The sequence below is a fragment of the Planococcus citri genome, chromosome 4, assembly GCF_950023065.1.
Source record: "Planococcus citri chromosome 4, ihPlaCitr1.1, whole genome shotgun sequence".
NCBI classification, from domain to species: Eukaryota; Metazoa; Arthropoda; class Insecta; order Hemiptera; family Pseudococcidae; genus Planococcus; species Planococcus citri.
Genome location: NC_088680.1, coordinates 41,644,729 through 41,668,238, shown reverse-complemented (window position 1 = coordinate 41,668,238; position 23,510 = coordinate 41,644,729). Strand labels below are relative to the sequence as shown.

The window sequence follows — 23,510 nt, the reverse complement described above, 5'->3', positions numbered from 1 at the left end:
TCAGTTCGATTATGGTTAAATTAACGACTTTACAGTTATAATTTTGTACAAATTTTGACAAATAATCAACAGAGGGTTTCTTTCAAAAAAATTTGAGTGAAATTGTAACTCAGTAGAAGAGAACCAAACTGGCCTAAGCGAAGCGAGGATGAAAGCTTAGGGGAAAAAATGTGAATTTTGAGGATAAGATCGGTGATTTTGTCGGCAAATGAAAGATAATTTAATACATGATTGTAAAAAATTTGAATTTTTGAAAACTGAAACTAAAATATTGTTGGAATTTTTGTATTTTCCAAACTTTCTGGAATTTCTTACAATTCCCTAAGTTTTTCCTACTTTTGCGGAACCGGAGGGGTGCTTACTGTCACCCCTTAGCCCCCTTTCGCTTCCTCCCTGAGGTCAAAAGAGGAAGAGGAGTCGCCCATCAAAATCCACAAAACATTACTTCTATAAACAGCAATTTTCTACATACCTACTTCGTTTCTTTGTATATTTTTCAATGTAATTTTTATATTTTTCAAAAATTAATTTTTGTCGGTGAAATGCCTGTTTTTGATAGAAAAATTTTGTCGTGCATTGCTTTATATAGCAGTTGAAAGTAATAAAATGTCGTGAATTTTTTAATTCGTCGTTTGATACATTATTTTGTCGTTGGAGTACCTTTTATGTCGGGGTAAGCTCTTTATTGTCGGGAATTTCCGATTTAGTCGTGGTAATGATTTTTCTGACGTGAAAGTGCTCATGCTTGTCGTGCTGACGCCCTTTTTTGTCGTGGTATTAAATCACACCCCCTTTTTTTTAGTAAAAATTGAAAAGTGAAGTAAAAAGTAGGAACTTTTCTTTTCAACAATTTCTCTCTTAAAATAAAATTATAGCACGAAAAATGGTATTTCTTGTCAATTCGTTGAAAAATTGGGGGAGGATTTTTATCACATATTCATCTACACATTGGTAAAATATTTCAAAAATGCAAAAATTTCATTGTTTAAGTTTCCGATGGTACTTTTGCAATAAAAATTAAACTTGTAATTTTTTTTTCTCGAAAATGAAAAAAAATGCCAGTCCAATTTTTTGATATGTTCTACATAAAGAGGACTAGAACTGAGAATTTTTCAGAATTTTTACAGGAGGACATCGTGGGTATATTTAAATTAAAAGTTTTTAAATCGACTTTTTTAGGTTTTAGAAAGTGGCAACACTGATTTTGACATCATTCGTCGATTACCCTCTCAAAGTACTACAATTTGAAAAAAAGTTGAAAATTCTATACCACGTACAACCGGAGCAATTTGCAACTGAAATATTTAATTTTCGGCCATTTTGGAGAACTTTGAAGCGCCACAGCTCCGTCAAAAAAAAATCGAAAAAATGTCCGGTTTGCGTCATTCGTCATCGTTCGATGACCTCCGCACATGATCTGATTTTGGAAAAAATGGAAGAACCCTCGTGCAAAAATCTGCCGATTTGGCATGGAATGACCCTATAGATACTGTAATTTTTTGATGCTGAAATTTTTATCCCTCCCCTCCTCTGGTCTGCATGTCTCGTACAACCATTTCTTGAAATGAAATTGGTTGTTGACGCGCATTTGCGACGATTACGTAAAAAGAAAGCAATAGGTACTCGTAATTTTAGGAACTGAAGGATTCTGAATTCTGCTACGAAAAAAATAGGTACAGGATTTTGTTTTCGAATGTTTCAGCACACGCCCTCAAAAAATATAAAAGCGGTGACTTACATTGGATGTAAAATTATTGAAAATTCAAACTACGTTCGTATGTACGTAAATATGAGCGAATCTACGTGATCAGTGTCGCGACGCTGAAATCATACGTACGTAAAATTCGTATGCGTATGAACATTTTTTACATTGAGAGAAAAAAAATAGGCGTTGATGATGACGGCGACGACGCGTTCTAATACAAACAAAATCGCGCTCGCGTAATTGGCAGGTGTTGAAACGTGATACGCGCGTAATTTGTTTGCGCTAAATATGTGGATTGTGGGCTCACCCTGTGTGTGCTTTTTTTTCGTTTTACGTACGTATTTTTTTTAGCCATATGTGGGACAATGACTGAAAAATTATTACACGTGATCGGTTTAACGCTTCGGTAGATTTTTTAAGGTAGAATCTACTCGATAATTCTCGTATTGTGTAGTTCTTGAAAGAAAAATTTTGTGAATGAGAGGTGTAGTGTAGGCGAATGAGCGTATTTTTTTGAAAAATGAAATCATTTTCTGCCACCAAAAATTGCCTAATGTGTGTAACTGTGTATACTAGTGTAGTAGTTTGTAAAATTTGTCGATCGAATGGGAAACCAGTGACTTTGATTGAATTTTCTGAACTCTTGGATTGATTTTTCGCAAGATTTTGAGAATTCGGGATAGCATTACTGTACCTACAAAAAGAATTCCCAACTTTCTAATATCGTAATTTCAGTTTTGAAAACTGAAATTTGAGTCGATTTGTAATTTTGGTTTTGAAAATCAATTCTCAAAATTTTCCACTCGTGATAAAGAAATCGAGAATTCTGTCGAAAAATTACTACAACTGGAGAAAACTCATCTTCAAATACGCTGTTCAACTTTTTTGTCATTCCCAGTAGGAATCATTATTTTCAGCGTAGCTAAAGGCACTTGCTACGCTTTGCATTTTCGAAAATCAAATTAGGCATTCTGTCTGTATTTTTTCAAGTCAAAATACGAAAACGTGGCATATTTCACAAAAGTTTTCAAAAATATACGCGATATTCTCGAATTGTTTTCTAATCTTGGATGGAGAGGGATATACAGAGAATAGAGATACCTGCACAAAAACGTAAATAATTGAGTGGAAAAAAACCGAAATTTCACTGAATGTCTTTCTTATTCATTTGAACATCTATGACGTCATTGACGTCAGACGTTGGTATTTAGTCAATTTGATCTAGTTGTCAATTTCAGAGTAATTTGAAGACTGACATATTGAGGGGAAAATACTTACTTACCATTTTTTTTTTTTTACCAAATTCTCGTAAGTGGAAACTAATTCCGAATTCAATAACAAAATTTGAATGGTTTTGAGAAAAGAACCTTTGACCCAAATCGTACCCATTAAGTATAAAGAAATTACATTTCACAATTAGGGATGCGACTGCATTATTTTTGCTAGTAGCTTTTGTGTGAACTGTAGAATAAGGGAAGGTCAAACGGAAATGAATGTCATCTGGATCTCATACCCAGTGATGGAAAATATTGGTAATATGTCGTCATTGATAAGTTGATTGACGTCGTAAGTTGTAAACATCCGATGAATGAGTGAGTTATGATTTTACGATTATACGTGCGTAGGTTTTTTAAAAATATTGTAGGAGGATTGAAGGGTAGATATTTATCCCAGGATTTGGAGGAGGACACGTTGTTTTCATGCGATGAATTGTCTTTGGCATTCTTACTTTTCCTATCCTCTCGAAAAAGAACAGCTGAGACAGTACACCAATTCCGAATATTGAGAAATTTGTCATTTTTTTCATCTTGAAAAATTCTATCATTTTGTTAATTCGTATTAAAACTTCCTTCTTGAATTTGGATTTCAAAAATTACACTGTGGGTTGAAAAATTGGTGACCTGAGTTTGAGAAATGGGCTAAATTGTGGGCTGGGGGTAGCTTCCCTTACCCTTCATATCTGATTTGGACAAAACTGATATAGTGATATTCAAGTCAAACAAACATCGTTTTATGGAAAATTCCATCAAATTGTTTTATTTCAACCTTCCCCGCTCTGTCCTCCCACTTCAAAATTTTTCTCAATCTATGCCTGGAAAATTGAATAAAACGATTTTTTAACCAAACAATAAAGCAAATTTGTTGATGATACTACTTCATCCCTCCTCCCTTTCCCCCTACAGTTATATGAATTGAATTAATTATTATTTCGAAATAAAAATCGACGCATTTTTAAAATTTTTTCATCTTGACCATTCTTTTTTCGACCTTCCTAAACAAATTTTGGAATAAAAAATTTAGTCAAAGTAGCGTATGTAGAAGTAAATGGGCTCTACACTTTGAAAAAAAAAAGTCAAATGCCCAAAATATGTAGTGAGAAATATTCGTTTTGAATGCCTAAAATATGCAAAATGATATGGGATTCAATTCACTATAGGAATTTCATGAATTGTAAACATATCGCAAAATATGTCAATTACCTTGACCACATGCGAATGTATAATTTCGTCAAGTTCCAGTCTCTACGAATTGTAATTTGCCTAAAGGAATAATTTTTCCAATTTATCTTGGATTTTTTCTGTATTCATTTTTTTTTCATAATTATACTTACTCGTATGAATTTTTTGTGCAAGCAGAAGAGAAGAGTCGATCCCCAATTTCATCTTTTCTCTTCCTTTTTGATTCTTTTCTCCTCTCTTTTATAATTAGAGATATCAGTTCACTAATTCACCTTGAGCATTCTGCATGTTTCAAAATGGTTCAACGCTTGCCCCTTGACCTGGAAATTTGGAAATAAATGGTGATTTATTCAAGCAGGTTGAGAAGTGTGGTTTTTTTATTCTAGGGATGATTTTTCTCATATTTTTCGATGCTTCAAATTGAAAATCAGTTTCAGTGCGGTACCCCTTTTACCCCCACCCATCATATTTTCAACTTTTCCGCTGACCTTTATCTTGGTTATAAATCCTCCTTTCATTTGGGGAGCTTTTCGTTTTGCTCAGCTTTTCAAGTTGTCAATTTGGAACCAGTATTGTTTACGATTTCGTTGGCATATCAATTATTATTAATCGTTTCTCGTAATCGTCTGTTGATTTTGACTGAAAAAATAGCGCCATGTCGATTATTCTCGCACATAATTGGTATAACGGAAAATTTTTCCAGCTGGTTTTCTCGCCACGCTTATCGACGTAAAGGCAACTTACAAGTACATGAAATAAATATTCATACACGAGGTAATTTTTATCGACGCACAAAAAGAAGAAAAAAAATTGCCACATCATAAATCGCCGTCTATTGTAAAACGATTGGTAGTTTTATTTTATGTGTATTTTTTTTTTATCACGTATATGGTATTCGTACACTCGAGTGTAAGGTTATATGTTCGGGTCTCGAGTTAAGAAGCACGACAGAGGTACAAGGGGAGACCCCCTTGCCGTATGTACATGTGGGAACCTGTTTCGTCATACTGATTCGGTGACGTACGAAGATAATTTTTGAGAATTATTACGAATGTCGCCGGAAAGCTGATTAAAAAAATGAAAAACGAGTTTGGAAAATTTCGCGTGCGTGTGTTGTGTGTATTGAAGCAGTAAGTGAAAGCAGAGGGGGAATGTGATAAAGTACCGCCGATTCCAACGTTGTCGCCAATTCGCCATTCCGTAGCCTATTTTTCGTAGAATGGGATTAATTTTTTAGAATTTTTCGACTATCTAATGGCGACTCCTCTAGGGTCGTAACCTGCCGATTACGTGTATATACTTACATTGTATGTACCTACGTGTAACGTAAAAGTCAATTCTTAGTACACTGGCGCTTACTTCTACGAATGGTACGCTACTTGGAATGTTGTTTACTTCTAGATTTCATTGTTGTTTACAATAAGGCTACGTTATATGTGGCGCTATTTTAGTGTAGTGGTGAGGTAAAGTACATGTAATGTATGCCACGTCTTCGTAAGTGTATGTGTGTGCACACTGCACATTTATCAATAAATTACGCGTCTGCGAATCACAATGTACAGTCTTGGGTCTCAGAAAGTATTGCCAGTGATAATCTTGGTTCTAGGAGGGCGAGGACCTAAATTAATTCATTTCTGAGAGTTACTCCAACGCGATTATAGTTTTTATGATTATGGGGGAATCGAGAAGAGTTTGGAGTTTGGATGAGACTCTTTACCTTTGCCAAAATTTGGCATCATTATGCCACAATTCATTGTAGGATTGTATTATTTGGTCCAACATTCGAGGGGGCAGGCAACTCAAAAATTTTAATATTTTTCAAAATGAATCAATTTTTGGAAAATGTCGATAAAAATGAAAAAATTGGTTGAAACTTGAAAAAAAATGTTGATGAAGAATTTTATTAAAAAATTTGAAAAAAAATGTCGATGAAAATTTTTTTCATTATTTTGATTCATTATGTGTCCTTTTGTGAAACATTCTCCATTTTGAAGGACCAGAAAAACACGAATAATTTTGGAGAAAAAGTTGAAAAAAACCGAGTCTATAAAATTATAAAAAATTCGAAAAAATAAAAAAAATGATCATTTTGATTCATTATTGTCTTTTTGTGAAATTATTTCATTTGTTTACGAATATTTTATTGAAATTGAAAAAAATTTGAAGCATTTCTCTAATAATAAAAAGGACTAGAAAAACGCAAATAATTTTGGAGAAAAAGTCGGAAAAAAACGAGTTTGTGGGGAATTTTTTTTCAATTTTGGCATTTTATTGTGCTCAGTATGTGTTAAATATTTATTTTTCGTGACATTTTTGAAATTTTTACGTGATTTTAATGTTTTTAAGGTACTTTTGACCGATCGTAATCATAAACTAATTTATTTGAAACAATGTTCAATTTTTTTCCAGGAAAATTGAAAAGAATAGCTCTCTTTAGATTAGAAAACTGAAAAGAATTTGCATTTTTAATTTGCGAAAATCTAGGTCAATAGTTGATACGATTTTCTCTTTTTCGCTCTTGTAACAATTTCCCTTGAATTTTTCCCTATTAACGACTGCTGATCGAATTACCTGACGCACGATGCACGTGGAGGTGTTGCTTTGATAGGTGGGGCGTGGACTACGATTCAATATAATATGCTCATAATATCACGTCATTGCTTGTCGTCTGCCACATAGTAACCTGCTATACGTATACACGTCTACGTAACGTATACTCGTTTATTTAAGAATATAAACAAACGAGAGAAAAATAACAGCTGATTTACGTCAAATCTGGTGCGCTGTAAACGGTGTGCGGTCTCAATTTTCGCTTTCGGTCCCCCGATGCGATGTCGACGTCGTTGTTGAGTTCGTTATAAGGTACGGTTACGGTTGACGGTCGTTGGATGCCCTTCTGTGCAATCCCGCTCCGCTCCCTTTGCTTCCTAATATGCATTCAGTGTGCGGCGCGATCTAAGGTGGCGCAAATTTCGTCGCTAATTAGTTGAAGTAGCAAGTACTACCTGTGTTAGTGTAGACGAGGTGAAGATTTATGTAGTTGCATGAGGTAAGTTTGTTGCTCGGTTCATGCTTCGGTATGAATGCGAGTTTGTGTATCATTTTTTTCTCATTCTTATTCCCTCGTTTGGTATTTTTATTACTTATTTTTAGTGCTCGTGGTCTTTTGATCTCGTTCCGCAAACAAACGCCTGCAATGGGTGTTTTTCCACTTGGAACTTTTTTTTTTCAATTTAATAATCCGTGGTGTTGTTAAGAATCACCTGCGTAATGCAGCCTTGGATATTGGATCGTCCCCGAGTGGTATGAATGAGTTTTGAGATGTTGTGAAGTCCATTTTAATATTTTTGACTTTTTGAATTTAGATTCTTAAAAAAAGTGATCAACTGATCATCATAGCGAATTTTTAATTTTTTTCGTGCATGATTGCCAAGTCTTTGTGCCACCCTCCAATTCAAAAACAAACACTTTTGGAACATTCAGTACTTGATGAGCTATTGGTGAAGCTGTCACCAAGAAGTCACCACATGAGTTTGTGTAATTCTCATGGCGATTATTGATGAAGTAATTGCCAGAGTATCCCCCTTGCACTTGAAAAAAATTTTCCACAGCTTGTATATTTTCTTGTTGACTTCTTGGTGACCTATTCACCTATAGCAATAACCATGTGTAAAGATTTTCTACTTCAAGGAAGTTGTAGCTATTTGGGGGGGGGGGGTGAGGGCATGGCGTTTCGAGATCAAAAAATACGAAAAAAACGTACCAACTGTTTTCTCCTCTTTCGTTTCTGTATTTTTTGAAAATTTCCAAATTCATTCTCTCTCCAATCTGTTTCTAAAATTGATTTTGTTTGTGCAAATTGAGTTGTTTAAGGTCCATTTTTCGGTTTCTGCTGATTCATTCGCTGATTTCACTCCTTTTTTTCACTTGAACGTGAAAATCTTGATAAACGATTTGAAAAAATATTTCAGATGCCCAAAAGGAGAAATAAGGGCCCCTCGAGGATTTAAATTGTCCTAAATAGCCAAAAAATTTCAAAAAGAAATTGATGTAAGAAAAATCAAATGGCCAGATGTTATCCTGAAAAACACAGTTTTGATCAGTTTTGAATTGCAACAATCACAGAGGCTCAATTTTGAAATAAGTTGGTAAAATGGAATTTTTGTTCTCAGATTTAAAAAAAAATTCGGGTTTAAGAAAAGTCTCATCTGCAAGGAAAGTTTTAAATCATGGATATGTTTTTTGCTTGAGTTACTTCGATATTTAAGAATTCCAGATTTGAAAAAAGTCTGACAACATACCAAAGAGTCATTTTTAAGAGTTCGATAGGTATAATTTTAGTAATTCGTTGATTTTTTTCCAAAAATCTGACATAATGTCAGAAATCAATAAGACTTTTCTCCCCAAGTTTCTAAAAGTCTGATATTTATGATGTCAAAATGTCAATCGTTTTTTTTTCGTTTTCAAAAGTCAACGTCACGTTCGATTGATTGGTTTTCTACCAAGTTTTTCAAAATCTGGAATAATGTTGGAAAGTAATCAATTTTTTTTTTTCAATTTTTAAAAAAGTCAGCGTCATTTTTTACATTTTTAGAAATCTGGCACAATTAGGAAGTTGGTATGATTTTTCCGAGTTTTCAAATGTCAGCGTCTTTATCAAATTTTCGGAGCCTGGTTTCTAATTGTCCCCTTTGTCCCTTCCATTATGAGAGGGGAGAGAAATAAATTTGATTTCTTCGTTTTGGCATGTTAAAAATCGAAAAATTTGTACATTTTTTTGTCAATTTCGAAATATTTTTGTTAGTTTGGTATTTTTTAATGTTTTGATTTTTAAAATGCCGAAAGATTTTTTTGGAGGGGTGAGAGAGAGATAAATAACAGAGTTTCAAATCTATCGTCAATTTGTAAACTGATCCCGAACACGATGGCGAGATGAAAATTTCAAGAAATCGTGTATAGAGTAGATACCTACCTTTTTTAAATATTCAAACATTCGAATTTTGAAACCTCAAATCTCAATAATTCAAATCAGTTCTTTGAAAAATTCACTTCTGAACTCGTAGAATTGGAACTTTCTTAATGGTTCATTTTTTTCTTGAATGTTTTTTTTGCATTTAAGTATCCGGAGATGAAATGTTTTTTCAACAAAAAATGCAATGTTGCACGATCAGAAAAAAGTTCGAAAAATGAACCGTATTCGACTCGAAGAAATTTTAATCGTTATTTGATGGGAGAGCAGGGGGGGGGGGGGATTTCGTCATAATATTTTAATTTCAAAACAACTTTCAACAAATCACCGTTGTCGAATGAGCCAAATTATTTCATCATGACACTTCTTCGACATCATTCACCACTGTTTTTCACTCACGTAGCTTTTGAAAAAATTCAATTCAGGCGAATTTTTTTCTTTTTAAATTCTCCATTCTCTACGTTTCTTATTATTAATTTATTTCAGTCCGAAATTGTGTCGTGTTATTTGATTCGTGTGCTCTGTTTCGCTTCCTCGCCCTTTTCCCTTTTGTCTGCTAGATATTTTAGTCGATGAGAAAATTTTAAGATGTAGGCGGTCGACTTGTGGTTTCAGCGAGTGAAATTCTACCTTGTGCAGGCAGAATTCAAACAGCATACCTGTCTGACTGAATTGCAAGTACACAGTCTCGAGATTGTAGTTTATACAAGACAGACAGACGATGAGAAGAAAAAATCGATCAATATTCTACCATAATCTCGTGCTCGACTAAACGTGTAGGCTATACCACCGCATATTTAGGACAGATGAAGGAATTGCTGGAGACGTAGCCGCGGGCTCGGCAAACGAGAGAAAACAATTTCGAAGAATGCGTCTGATGTTGATTTGAAATGAAGGAATATACTCGCATCGCGTAGAAAATAAAGAAGCGCAGAAAAAGAACACCAGACCAGGCCAGACGGTTTGAAATGAAACGAATGAGAACGAAATACGAATCTGACGATTTGGAAAATACTCGTACTACAAATACTATTCGTCGAGAGAGTAATGCATATTTCTGATTGTCGAAATACGAGAACGAATGCGAATATTGACGGTGAATTGCGTATTATTGTGAACGTTTATTGCGTAGTATGGCGAAGGTGATGCTGATGATGTTGCATATTGTGAAATATAATATATATTTTAAAATGGAATTATTTATTTTGAGCATTTTTTTACCTATTAGTTCTCTGAAGGCGAAGGTTTAATTTTAGTTGATAATTTGGTATTAATTTCATCGCTCGAATAACATTTGTATTATTTTGTGTGTTTTTACAGACGGGAGATTTGAAATGAAAATGAAATGTGGTTGTGTCAACAATAACAGCCAGCAACGCTCGATGATCAAATATGAAAGGTTTCATAATTTACCAACGTTGGCGGAGTTGGGCGTCGATGTGGAGGATAAATACGAAGGCAGCGAAAACGAAGTAATTTTTTTTATAATTTTATTCTGCATGGGGGTAGGAGGGTGAAACGTATCGTAGCATGCACTATGGGATCTAAGACGATTCTTCCCATCTACGAATATTCTAATGGAGGGAGGGGAGGGGAGGGGGACTTCGGCATTAAAAAAGTACCTATACTAATAAAGAGAAGAATGGAACGTGTGTGTAATATTTACTATAGTACGTAGTTTTCACATTACGATAATGTGGCGTCTTTTATATCTACGGCAGTCGGCAAAGTTTTACGATTATCTAGCTTTATGATAATTATGACGACGAGGACGAACAACGTCGCACCCCGAACCTCTGGCGACGAAAAAATATGTACCTCTAACTACCTTGTGAAATTAGAACGCTGCATGTCCGGAGTAAAATAATTTTTACGAGTTTTTTTTTTGATGTTTGGTGTAATATGCCAATAACCTAAATCGTAGTGATGGTCACCTGGCACGAACACCTGATTTTTATGTGAGAGTAAGTGCTTTTAAGAAACATTTTCGTCAAGATGCAAGTTGAAAGAGACGACAAGTTGGCTATAAAATGTAGATGCAGCTGAACGCGCTATGTATTTAAAGATGGCAGATGCGAGTGAATGGAAATACTTGTTTGAGCCCTTATGGAAGAGATGCCAATCGAACATATCGATTCAAAGGTGCAAAATTATTGATGTAATTGTTTGGCTAGAATAAAAAATAATTATTTTCATTTTTCGGTCCTTCAAAATGTGTTTTTTGTGTTTATATCCCAAAACACTGCTCTACGAAAATAAAAAACTAAAAAGTTATCATTTTCTCTACTTTTTCTGTGTTTTTTTTTCGAGAAAATTGGCTAAAAAAAGTCTCAAGTCATGATTCTTACTAAAATTTCTAAAAAAATTCTACCTTTTCATTTGCCAAAATGGCCATAATTTCTGCCAAAATTGTCTGATGGTCTTACTTTTTTGTCTAAATTGCTAAATAATCCTATTTTTGACCGAATAATACTTCATGGCAAAATTGCATGGGAAGTCCAGCTTTTTACCATTTTTTCAATCAAATTTTGGAATTTTTTATTTATTCTCGTCTTTTTTGCGATTTATTTTTTTTTCATATTTTTTCAAGCTCTCTTCAAAAATGAAAAAAAAAATTGATCATTGCTGGTATATTTCTTCCCATGTTTGATAACAATTAATTTTCATAATTATTTTTAAAATTTTAACGTTTTTTCATAATTTTCTTCACTTTTTCCTTTTTTATCATTTTTTTCTTGATCAATTACCTAATATGTCCATTAACTATTTTTTGTGATCTACATTTGTTCAAGTTCCGGTTTTCTGTGTTCAAATTTTTGGATAAAACATAAATTTAACCCCTTTTTGGGGGGGGGGGGAGTTCATCTTTGTATTGAACTGATTGGAATGTACTGTTTTTTTTTCAATTTTTGCTACCATTTTCCAGTAGATTTTTTCCAAAGATGCTTGCGAATAAATTTCATAATTTTTTACTCCCTCGTCTCTCATTCGCCTTCGGCTTCAATTGAAATGGCCGTCACGTCGAAAGTATGAATCATTATTGATACGATCGTTAGAAGGTAAACGTTTACGTCTCAGATATCTTTGGTTTTTACGATATATACCTACTTGACTAAAAAGAAACGTCGAAGTTAATAGAGTAAACAGTTGATTTTGATATGAATGCGAGCGATTGACACTCCGCTCCCCTCCCCCCACCGGGTCCTCAACGGATTTCATGCAACAAAATGAAGAAGAAAATTTGTAAAATCATTAAAGAAAAATTGAGGAACATTTCTCAAAATGTGGATTGCTTTTTTCTTTTTTCTACAAACGATTATATTATTATGCAGTTTTGCGGTGACGATTTTTGTACGAGCGCCCACCAGTGCGAAGTGTTGCGTGGCGTTATTTCACGGAGATGTTATTTTGTTTATGCGGTAATTCTATCTATCGTATGGTTCAATTTAGTAGTTATTTTTGTCAAGATGCGAACAAGGAATTTATGCGCGAGCAACACGAAATACAAAATTAGATGGTAACTCGAATGAACAGGGCTGTATAAGGGTGGAAAACGTTTATGTGATATAAGAGAGAAGAGTTGTACTCGACGTAGGTGGATGAAAGATCAGGGAAAAAGTGTCCGATGTCTGGTAATAAAAAAGAATTTACGTAGGCGATTAAAGTAGCTTAATTGAAACGAAACGATTTAACAGTGGTTGGATTTCTTACACCCTGTTGTCGGTATTTGTATTGTGTATTTATTAGATAGAAGCTGTAGATTTTAGATTGTGTGGGTTCCTGTCGGCATCTTTGTACTTGAAGTAATTGAATGGTTTGATGATTTTAGGAGGAATTGGTGTTCTGCAATGAAGATAACTCGTATCAGACCGTAGTGGTTGTGCATAAATTAAGAGCCAGCGATCTCTGTCAAATATTGGCGATGAAGAATCGGGTCCGGAAGGATTGCAATTGGTCCATCGTCGAACATTGGATTGATATTGGTTTAGGTTAGTCTAATTGCAATTATTCGTGTATTTTTTTTCTTCAAATAGGTGAAATATTTGTATACTGGATGATCCACTTAAAATTGTTTTCACGATTCCCATCGTTCATTCAACTTTTTAGCGGTTAAAAATTAACTTCACTAAGCTTTATGCACCTTACTTTAGCAACTCTTCATCTGTGAACCGCGGGCATGTTATAAAAAAGCATCGTTCTTGATTACTATAAGACGATACAAAATGGCACGCGCGGCGATTGTTTCATCTTACACGCGTAAATTTTTAACTGCGAATAAAATTCGAAATTCTTATTCGAGAAGATATAAAATATAAAGTAAGAAAATTAATTAAAATATCGTACAGGTGGTTCTGCATGTGGCCTTTTCGCAATTCAATTCGCGCTTCGTTAAGTTTTCCACCTTTTTTTTTTTTGCTTTTTCGAATTATCACCTATTCTATAGTATGTATTTTTTTCCCACATTCGACAAACGTTAGAGATTATTTTATATTACAGTATTCGCAATTCTGATTTAAAATTTTTATCGACGAATTATACCTATGGGTTGTTTTATGACATATCGCAAGGTTTTTTATTTTTGTGTGTCCAGTTCGATAAATATAAATTTATGTAGGTATTGTGAAAAAAAATGTTGAAATTTTACATATAATGGAAAAATTATCATATAGACGCGAATGTATGGTTATTTTCCTGTAGTCGAGTGTTTTTTAAATTCACATCGTAATACAATCTGGAAATAATTTAAATCGATACGTACGAAATTTTACGATTTTTGCTAAATTTTCAGTACATAATCTTAATAGGTAGGTACGTTTTGTTTACGCACCAATTACGCTGAAATAAATTTTTTATGTATTGAAATTCGCCATCGTGTCTCGGAAGAAACGACGAATAATGTACTCGTACCTGCGTCGTACGTAGTATTTCTGTGCTTCATTATCGAAGCTATTGGTCGTATTGTTTTTAAAATGCTATTTCATTGTTGAAAATTATTATTATAACCGTTTGTGTTGGTATGTTTATGCCGACGATAGGCATTAATATATACTCGTAAAATCAATAATTTTTATTTGTTTACATTTTTCGTCGTTTCTATAATTGAAACGTAACAATTTATCAACGTTTGTGTGATGTAGGTATATAACTTTTTACGAGCTATATAATATATACCTACTACGCTGCGTTCGATGGTATTGGTATTGCGATAATAATTATTATTTTTCCGTATTCTTTCAAGAAGTAGGTATTGGATTTTTCTTAGCGTGCTGAATCAATTCACCATTCTCATATGTTGTGTTTTGTATTTCAGAAAGAACTATCGAAGATCATGAAGATATTTTGCAAGTGTATAAACACATGGAAAGCTATCCGAAACCAATATCGAAGAAATTTATATTCAGAAAAGATTTCAGAAAATACGAAATGTTCATCAATCCTCAGGTGATTATTTATATGGCGTATTTGCAATATTTTTATTATTATTTTTTGTCATGTGTGTTGTTTTCGTCGTCGTTGTTGTGTATTTGTGGTTATGTCATAATTGACGGGATTGTAATTTTAACGCTGTATAATGATCATTATTTTGAACAATGTTTTGATGTAATTGTCCGTAATCTACTATAATCATTCATAATGCGCTGTAATTACCCTTGATTTACCTTAATTACCTTTGGTTTACCGTAATTACCCGTAATTTACTGTATTTCCCCGTAATTTACTGTAATTACCCTTCATATACTGTATTTACCCGTGATTTACTGTAATCACTCTCAATTTACTTAATTACCTGTAATTTACTGTAATTACCTGTAATTTACTGTAATTACCTGCAATTTACTGTAATTACCTGCAATTTACTGTAATTACCCGTAATTTACTGTAATTACCCAATTCATTGTAATTGCTCTAATTTATTGTATTTACCCGTAATTTACTCTATTCCTCTATAATTTAATGTAATTACTCATGTTACTCAGTAATTACCGTAAGTTACCTAATTATTACCGTTATTTACCCAGCAGTCACCTTAAATTACCCGATTATAACCGTTTACGTTTTTGTTCCCAAGAATTTATTCAAAATTTCAAATTAACAACTTGTTGTGATTACGTCCAACTAAGATTAATTACGATTTCAGGTAAATTACATGAAAATTACCAGTCAACTTCCATGTAGTAAAAATTAATTCGAAGGGTTTTCATTTCAATGTTTTAAAACTCATCTCAACGATTTGTAACTTTTCAAAATTTTTGTCAAGCCACTATTTTATGTTAATTATAAATTAACCTAAAAAAACAAGAAACAATGTTGCTCAAGAAATTGAAAAAACTTCATGGAAAGTTTGCAAAAAAAAATTTAACTTGCTGGTTAATTAAATTCTGGTAACTACCAACTGGTAATTATTGGTAATTTATCTAATTTATCTGAAATTTACTGAAGTTACCGGTGATTTACCGTAATTTAGCTTAATTACTGGGTAAATTACGGTATTTACTGGGTAATGTACACAGCAATTCTCAGTAAGTACGAGTACCAAGTACTAAATATTTTGTGGTAATAATTCGCGGTAATTACGGTATAAATTGTAGTAATTATCAGATAATTAGTAGTAATTACGGTAATTTACAGTAATTTGCGAGAATTGACGTAAATTTATGAGAAAAATTGAAATTCAATTTCCAAATAGCTCGGCGTGAAGATTTTCCCCTCACGATGGTGGTAATCGAAGCACTCGTGTATAACTGTATATTCTGGATTATTTAATCGATAATCTAAAATGCTCCAGAGAACGAAAAAACTTGAAAAGTAATAACACGAGAAAGCAAAAGGGCACTTCTAGCAACCTTTCATTAATTTCGTTAAAGAATCCTTTATTTACTTGTTATATTATTACGATGAGGGTAGGGTAGAATTTAAGAAAAATCGTCTCGCAAACGTCGACACGCGGAGACTAATAAAAATGACGAAAAAATTACGTTTTTTGAGACTCGTGTCGAGTGAAAAGTTGCAAAATTAAATGAAGTTGGGATATTCGGGAATTTAATAAAAGTACAAAGGTCGTCGTCGTTTCTTCGATGTTCATATTTCGGCGAATTACGACTCGAACGTATTAGGTATATACGTGGGATATATTGGAGGTATTTACTATAAAAATTCGGCGAAGCGAAAAAGTTATTTTGGAACAGCTGCGTGTGTACGTTGATACTCTCGGTAGCTACGATATTGTGTATAGAAAGACGAGAAAAAGAGAGAGATGAAATTCGTATAACTGACAGATTTACGTTTAAATATTTTATGTACTCTAATTACACGTGGTAGGTAAAATACTCGTACTTGCTTGAGAGAAAAAAAGGGGTACGTGTGCACTTTACCTTACTCGTCTGTCGTAATTCGTGTTGCGCGCGTATCGTACACATAGAAGACGTTAATGTTATTTCAAAGATTACAAGTCGAGTGTTACGGGTTTCGGTCTTTATTTATTCCTCGGTGAAATTGTTTTCGCCCTCGTGTTACCAGTGTTATAGTCGAATCGTGCTTCATCTCGCGAAGGTATTTGAAAATTACACGACGACCAACGACGACGACGGTTAAAATGGTGAAAAGTAAACGAGCTTATTGGGTGTATTTTTGACGAAGATAAAAACGCTGGCGTTATCGATTCGTCTAGTACACGAAGCGGGAGAAGATTTTGTGAATGAGAGGGAAACGTTCGCTATGGTCTTGGCGCGTATAAGTACATCGAAAGAAGAAATTTTACGCGCCGGAGAAAAAAAAAATTTCCTGCTTTCTCGTACGTAAACGCGAAGGACGACCAAGACGACAACGGTGAAATGTAGAAATTGTAGAGGCAGCCGAAATGGAAATGAAATTGCGTCGTTTTGATATGAGACGGAAACTTTGGGCTGGTAACGACGCGCTATGTAATCTGTTTTATAAATAAATGAAATAATAAAATAGATTACAAAATAAAAACCTATCTCGACAAAGTTTCCATGGTAACGTTTACCGCGCACAAAATGGTACATAGTCTGTGTGTGAATGAATTTCTACAACTACGATGACGATGGTTATACGAGACGAAGAAAATGTATACTCACTATTTGTATTGTTAGCTCTGTGTATAGAGATATTCCATTGCACTGGTCGAAAATTTCCAGACGATGTTAACGATGGAGTTTGTTTTTATTTTACAGAAATTCTTTCCTTCCGAGATGGTCGACTTGAGCGGGTTCCCTGGCGCGACTGCAGAAGACGTTACCTCTCCCGAATCGTTACAAGTAAGTGACGATGGATGGATTTTTGTACAAGATTGGAGTTCGTCGGGATTTTGCAGGGTGTGTGATGTGAATGACCTGAGCTTTAGAGATGGACGTCTTGTTTTTGCATTCTACTAATTTTGTTGTGTGAAGTGATAATGAGGCTGAGAGGGAAATATTGGGTGTGTTTTGAGTGAATCCGTTTTCAACTTTATGTCTAGTGGACTTTTTTCTGAATTCATTTTTGCATTTTTCTTCGCGATTTTAGAAATAGATCAGAAAATGATTTACCTAGTTTTTTTTTTCAATGTGTAATTTATGTAAGTATTGGCAGATTTTTTTTAAACTTTGAAAATGCTCTGATTTCTTTTACATGTTTTTTTAAAACGCGATTTTGTCACAATTTTTTCATCATTATGATTTATTGTTTGACTAGAATATCTGAAATTGCTTAATTTCTGTGATATTTTGACATGGATTTTTATTGATTCAATTTTTTTAAATTTTTGCAATTTTTTCGAAAAATTATTTTTTGTTCCAACTTTTTTTTTCGAAGAATTATTTTTCAATTATTTTTTTAAAAATACCAATTGATGTTTTTAGATACGAATTTCTTCAATCTTATTAGAAAGATTTGTCACTTATTTGATTTTTTAAAAAAATTTCAAGTCTTGAATAATTTCTTGAAGAACAAAATTGCTATTTAAGTAACAGATTTTGAATGTTGAAAATTCGAAAAACAAATGAAGACATAAAATTTAAGCTTTATAGTTTCTCGAGCTTGGCGATGATTTCGCAAATTTTGAAAAAATGTGAAAATATTATTTTAATAGTGATTTTTTTAAAAATACCTACCTATTGGAACATTTCAAAGAGCATTCTCTTGGATTTTTTTCATTTCCAAATTACAAAATGGCTCAATTCTTGAAATGTTAAGTGGTGTCTTTTTTGTTTTAATTTAAAATGATTTCATTTTTCCATGATTATGCCATTTTTTTGAAATAATCATCTAAAAAAAATACCAAATTGTTATCAATTTTTTAAAAAATTCTTCCAGTTTTTCGATGTTCGAGAATAATTATTTTTTATTCATATATTTCTTTTTTTTGTTTCTAGGTAACGGTTTTTTTCATTTTTTTCATTTTTTAAATATTTCATTCAAATTTTTCTATTTTACTTTAAAAACATATTTTTTCAAATTTTTGGAAACTCAAATTTTTTTTTTGATAAATAAAACTGATGAACTTTCAATTTTTGTCCCAAATTATGAAAATATTAGTTTTAATTCTCAAACTTTCCATTGATTAAATGTCGACTTTAAACATTTTTGGAAAATTATTTTCCTTTCATATTTGTTAGGTATTAATTTTTCAATTCAAATATCTGATCGAATTTTGTAAATACAGGTAATTTGACTCACCCCTTCCTCCCTCTCAAAATGAAAAACATTCTCAACTTATCTATACTTGAAAAATAGATTTTATGTTGATCAAAAACAGACACAAATATTGAAAGAATGTTAGGTTATTTTTTCTAGCCGTGCCAATTTTTTATAATGAAAAATCACAAATCTACATAAGAAAGAGAACTTACAATTAGTTGATGTTTTGAAATTTTCAAGATTTTTTTGAGAAATTTTTCTTTAAAAATGCCAAAATTGTACAAAATTTGATATTTATTTTCGATGACCATTGAAAAAATAATTTTTGATTAATTTTATGACTATGGAAATTGATAATTTATACTGTATTGTACAGGAAACGTTAAAAAAATTGAAAGATATTTCTGAAATGGGAATTTCCTGTCTTCTCCCTCCTTCCTCGCAAAATATGAAATGTCTTGCTAATTTTATGAGCGATTTGTTTCACGTAAATTCCTGTTTTCGAAAGTAAACAAATTTTCAAAATCATTGCGTTTTTTAAACAGAAACTTCGGATTTCTTGTTCTATTTTTCTAAACAATTATTCGTGGTTTTTTGATCAAATGTTTCTGGAATTTTTTTCATTGAAAAATTCCGATTTATTAATCGAGAAAAGAATCATTGGATATCTACATATTTTTGCAAATTACTTATGAAAATTCAGTTCTTCATTTTCAATCAACGTCTTCGTCTAATGTGCATTTTAAAATTGTATTTTTATCGTTTCGATGTTCATTTATTCGCTTAAAGTCAAAAATCGCGGCTTGTCTGCCTGTTAGCTTCGCAGTTGGTACCGGATTTCAGGCGTTTTGAGTATGCAATTTAATTAACATCTGTAGTTCCATTCGTAGACAAGGGTGTTGGAGCAGGGAATGCGATTCTTTCGCTCGACTCGGCGACTTGAAAACGGAATGACAAATTCGAAGAAACGAATATTTTTTTAAGTAGCGAGCATTTTGTTTGTTGTTTGTTTGGTTGTGGAATGTAATCAGAAGAGAATTATTTTACGCTCTAGATAACTCGGAAATTTTTTAATCTTCTGTTCGGTTATAAATTTAATTTCTACTCTGTATGATTTTACGAGCTCGTTCGAAGGTAGAGACTGTGCTGACATCTAATGCAACCTTATATGAAGCTTTACTAGTGTTGAAATTACGAACAAAGATATAGAGTGCGTTGGCTGTGCTTGGTTTGTTGATTGAATCGAATATAGAGAGCGTTGTAATGCAAGTTTCTAGAAAAGAAGTTTGTTCAGAATTTTTGTGTGTAACAGATTTGAGGAAGGAGGAAGAAATTGAAGAAAATAAGGAGTATTATACGATTTTCAAAAAATATTCATTATTGACTAACTTACCTAATAATGACGAGATTTTAATGGGTGTTTTAAATTATTGTAAATATGAAAATAATTGGAATATTTCTTTCATTTTTTTCCTTCTATAAAAGAGGTGTAAACCTGAAACGAGTAAAAAATGACGTTAGTGCATGTATCATGCGACCAGAAGCTAAGAACGTATATTACATTACCTACATAAAAATGAGGAAAAAAATGACCTAAGCATAAAAAATGACTTAATTGCATGCGGAACGCAAATCATTAAAAAGTAATTAGGTGTAAATAACTTAGTAATAATTTCGCGTACGACAATTTTTTTTCATTTTTTGAAATTATTCAGTAATTGAAGGTACACACCTGGTTGGTTAATTTTAGTACCGAAAGAATGATTTTTTTTTTACATTTCTACTTTTGAGATCAACGTTGGGAATTTTTCTTCGTGTGTGTGTTTTTTTTTTATATTTTTCGATGTCGTTTAATTGGTAAAATTACGATTTACATGCGGTTAATTGTTTTTTAATTCGTATGTTAGATTTTATTACGGGTCTAAGTGAAATCAAGGTTTTGTAATTTTATGTCTTAAGTATTCAAATTTCGTTTACCGGTGACAGGAATTTTGACAATGAATTTTTTTTACGATAATGTACGCGTTTTTTTAAAATATCATTATCTCGACGTTATTTTTATGGATGGAAAATTAATTTTTTCTGCAGGCGTTTATTTTTAACCGGAAAAAAGTTCGGTTTTAATCGCAACGTGAGAATTTCAACAAACTTTTTCTAAATAACGTTAATTCAATATTTAAACGATATTTTTGGCAGATTAACTCAGTTTGGCACTAGAGTGTGATTTTCTTATTTTTCTGTAGAAATTGAAAAATTCCATTCGAAAAAAGGATACTCAGTGGAAAAATATATACTTTTGAATGCGATGAGAAATTAGCGAAGTTGTTCTAATTGTACTCGTTGATCATCTAACCTAATTCTTATACTCGCGGAATAAATGTGCTCGGTCTGGTTTCATTATTGAAACAATAAGACAGCTAGGACGTTTCTGCTTGCAAATTTATTACACGCAAGTTTTCCATTATTTACCGGAATGCTTAACGGAATATCTGTAGGATTTTAATTTGACGAATTGACGCCGCTATTTGCAACTTGGTACTATTCAGAGATAGGATATACCAGGCGCCAGAGCTTTTGTTAATTTGGATAGACATGTACATACAAAAAGACTAAAGCTGAAAGAAAATGAAAGATGTGTTCAAAAAATAACGATGAAAGAAGAAGCGATCTTAGGAGTACATACGAAGCGAGCTTAATGGAAATGTGTTTTGGGGGAAACAGAACGTATACATGCTCAGAGTCGAATGGTACAATAAGAAAATATAGAAATTTAGCTAATGCACCATGTGACGTGAATTCGCTAGCGTTTAATGATTTAATACGCGTTTTAGCAAAGTAATTTGTCGAAGAAAACGTCAACTGGGGTATTTATGTAGTAATTATAGAGATAGACTAAAGGCTAAAGCAACCAACCTAAAATAGAGATGGTGTAGATCTACGTTAGACCTATGCTTTTACTGGATGATTTTCATATTGTGTTTCGAATAGGATTTTAAAAAGTTATTTTGATTTATTCATTATTTTTTCAAAGCTGGAGGGGATGTATTAAGTAATTGTTTTTGTATAGGATTATAATTCGTTCGGTTATTATTATTATTATTTTTTGGAACAGTTGTGCCAAGTACGAGCGGAAAAATTGATTTTACGACCTTGCTCTTATTCACGGTTCGCAGATTACTGATTATAAATACTCGATTCAGCTGGCGTGAGCTTTGAAATTACTTGAAATTTAATCAATTTTTGTAACTATCGGAATCTTATTCGGTCAAGTTGAAAAATTTTTTATGTACATATTGGGTTTGGGTTTTCATAAAGATTATAGTAATCTGTATCTGCATTTCGTTGAATTACTATAAATTTGCTAAATTACTGCAGCTTGAAGAGCAAAAAGGAAAAAAGTCTGCTTCGCATATTTAATAATTCTCGATGTCAGATTTTTTGAGAGTAAAATTTATTCATCCGCCTGGCAAACATTTCACGTGATGTGGCCGTTCCTCTTTAAATAAAGTGAGAGATTTTGATAAAATTGAATTTTTAAAGAATCAGTGATACGTATTTTGATATTACAACATTCATTTTTAAGCAGAAAATATAGAAATGATATTTTTGTACATTTTTTTCAATTTGTTGAGAAATGGGGGTGGGGGAGGGGAGAGGAGTTCCTAACTTGTTAAAACCTTGGGAAAAACTAAAGATGTTTCATTTTTTTTTGTTTTTTGATCGACGTAAAGTCTTGAAAAAATGGTCAGATTCCCTTTAGTGGTATTAAATGAAAAATATATATTATGTACTTTTTTATCAAGTATCTCTAGAAAAAACTAAGAAGGATTTTCACTAAAATGGGCAAATTGTTCGCTTGAGCCAGTTTACTTTCTTATTGGACTTTGAAATTTCTGTAAAAAAAGAAACAATATTAACGCTTAAGAAAATTCAAAAAGGAAAATCTGACTTTGAAAGTGAAAATTTGTGAGTTAATCTCTTAATTAACTTTCAATCTCCAACTTTTTATTAGATGAACATCTGTATTTTTACCACTTCGCCTCCCCCCTCCCTCCAAAAAAAAGCACATAAGAACTTTTTTTAGTCAAGTAGGAGCCATTTGGGAAATTCGGGCGATACTCAGTTGGGAATTTTTTATTCTTTATCTCCCTTCCCCCCCCCCCCCAATAAGGAACCATTCGTTACGGCTCTTCTTGATCACCTATATCTAAACATGTTGTTCAGTTCATCTTAGTGATGCACTTGCTCGATTACACATCAATTTTACAAAATCATCCCACATTTTTCAAATTTTGAAGTCATGAAATCGCTGGAGAAGCATATGGTCATGGAAAAATGGTGTTTAATTAGTCAACAGGGTGTCTATAGGTACCTTAGTGAAAGTAAGTAGTTAAAAGGTAGTGATTTTGAAAGTCGGTACTGAAAGTAGTAAAAAGTTGTGATTTTCAGCAAATTTGCCTGAAAGGTAATAAAAAATGAAAAAAGTAGAAAATCCGATTTTCCACACATGAAAAATATAAAAATTACCCCCCCCCCCCAAAAAAAAACTGCTAAAAATTAAAAAAAATCCTTCATTTTTCGTATTTAAAAAAATTCGATTTCGTATTTTTAATACGTCCGAATAAATGTAGCGATGGTTTTATAATCAGTGAATTGATTTAAAATTTGATGAAAATGTATACTTCAATGTATGTAATAATTACAAAGTCCAGGCCAAAAAAAATGAAAAAAATCGATC

At 32.7% G+C, this 23,510-nt stretch overlaps 1 protein-coding gene across 2 annotated transcripts in view; it reads left to right on the top strand.

The window, feature by feature from the left end:
• Positions 1–23,510, top strand: part of LOC135845095 (growth factor receptor-bound protein 14-like) — a 177,477-nt gene that overhangs the window by 36,752 nt on the left and 117,215 nt on the right. Inside the window, exons 1-5 of one of the 2 annotated variants that reach the window (XM_065363562.1) lie at positions 6,967–7,213; positions 10,454–10,605; positions 12,963–13,122; positions 14,445–14,575; positions 17,329–17,412. In XM_065363562.1, coding sequence (XP_065219634.1) covers positions 10,468–10,605; positions 12,963–13,122; positions 14,445–14,575; positions 17,329–17,412 — 513 coding nt within the window. In that variant the 5' untranslated portion in view covers positions 6,967–7,213; positions 10,454–10,467. Of the gene's footprint in view, positions 1–6,966; positions 7,214–10,453; positions 10,606–12,962; positions 13,123–14,444; positions 14,576–17,328; positions 17,413–23,510 lie in introns of those variants that run through there. The other variant, XM_065363561.1, reaches the window with a different exon arrangement.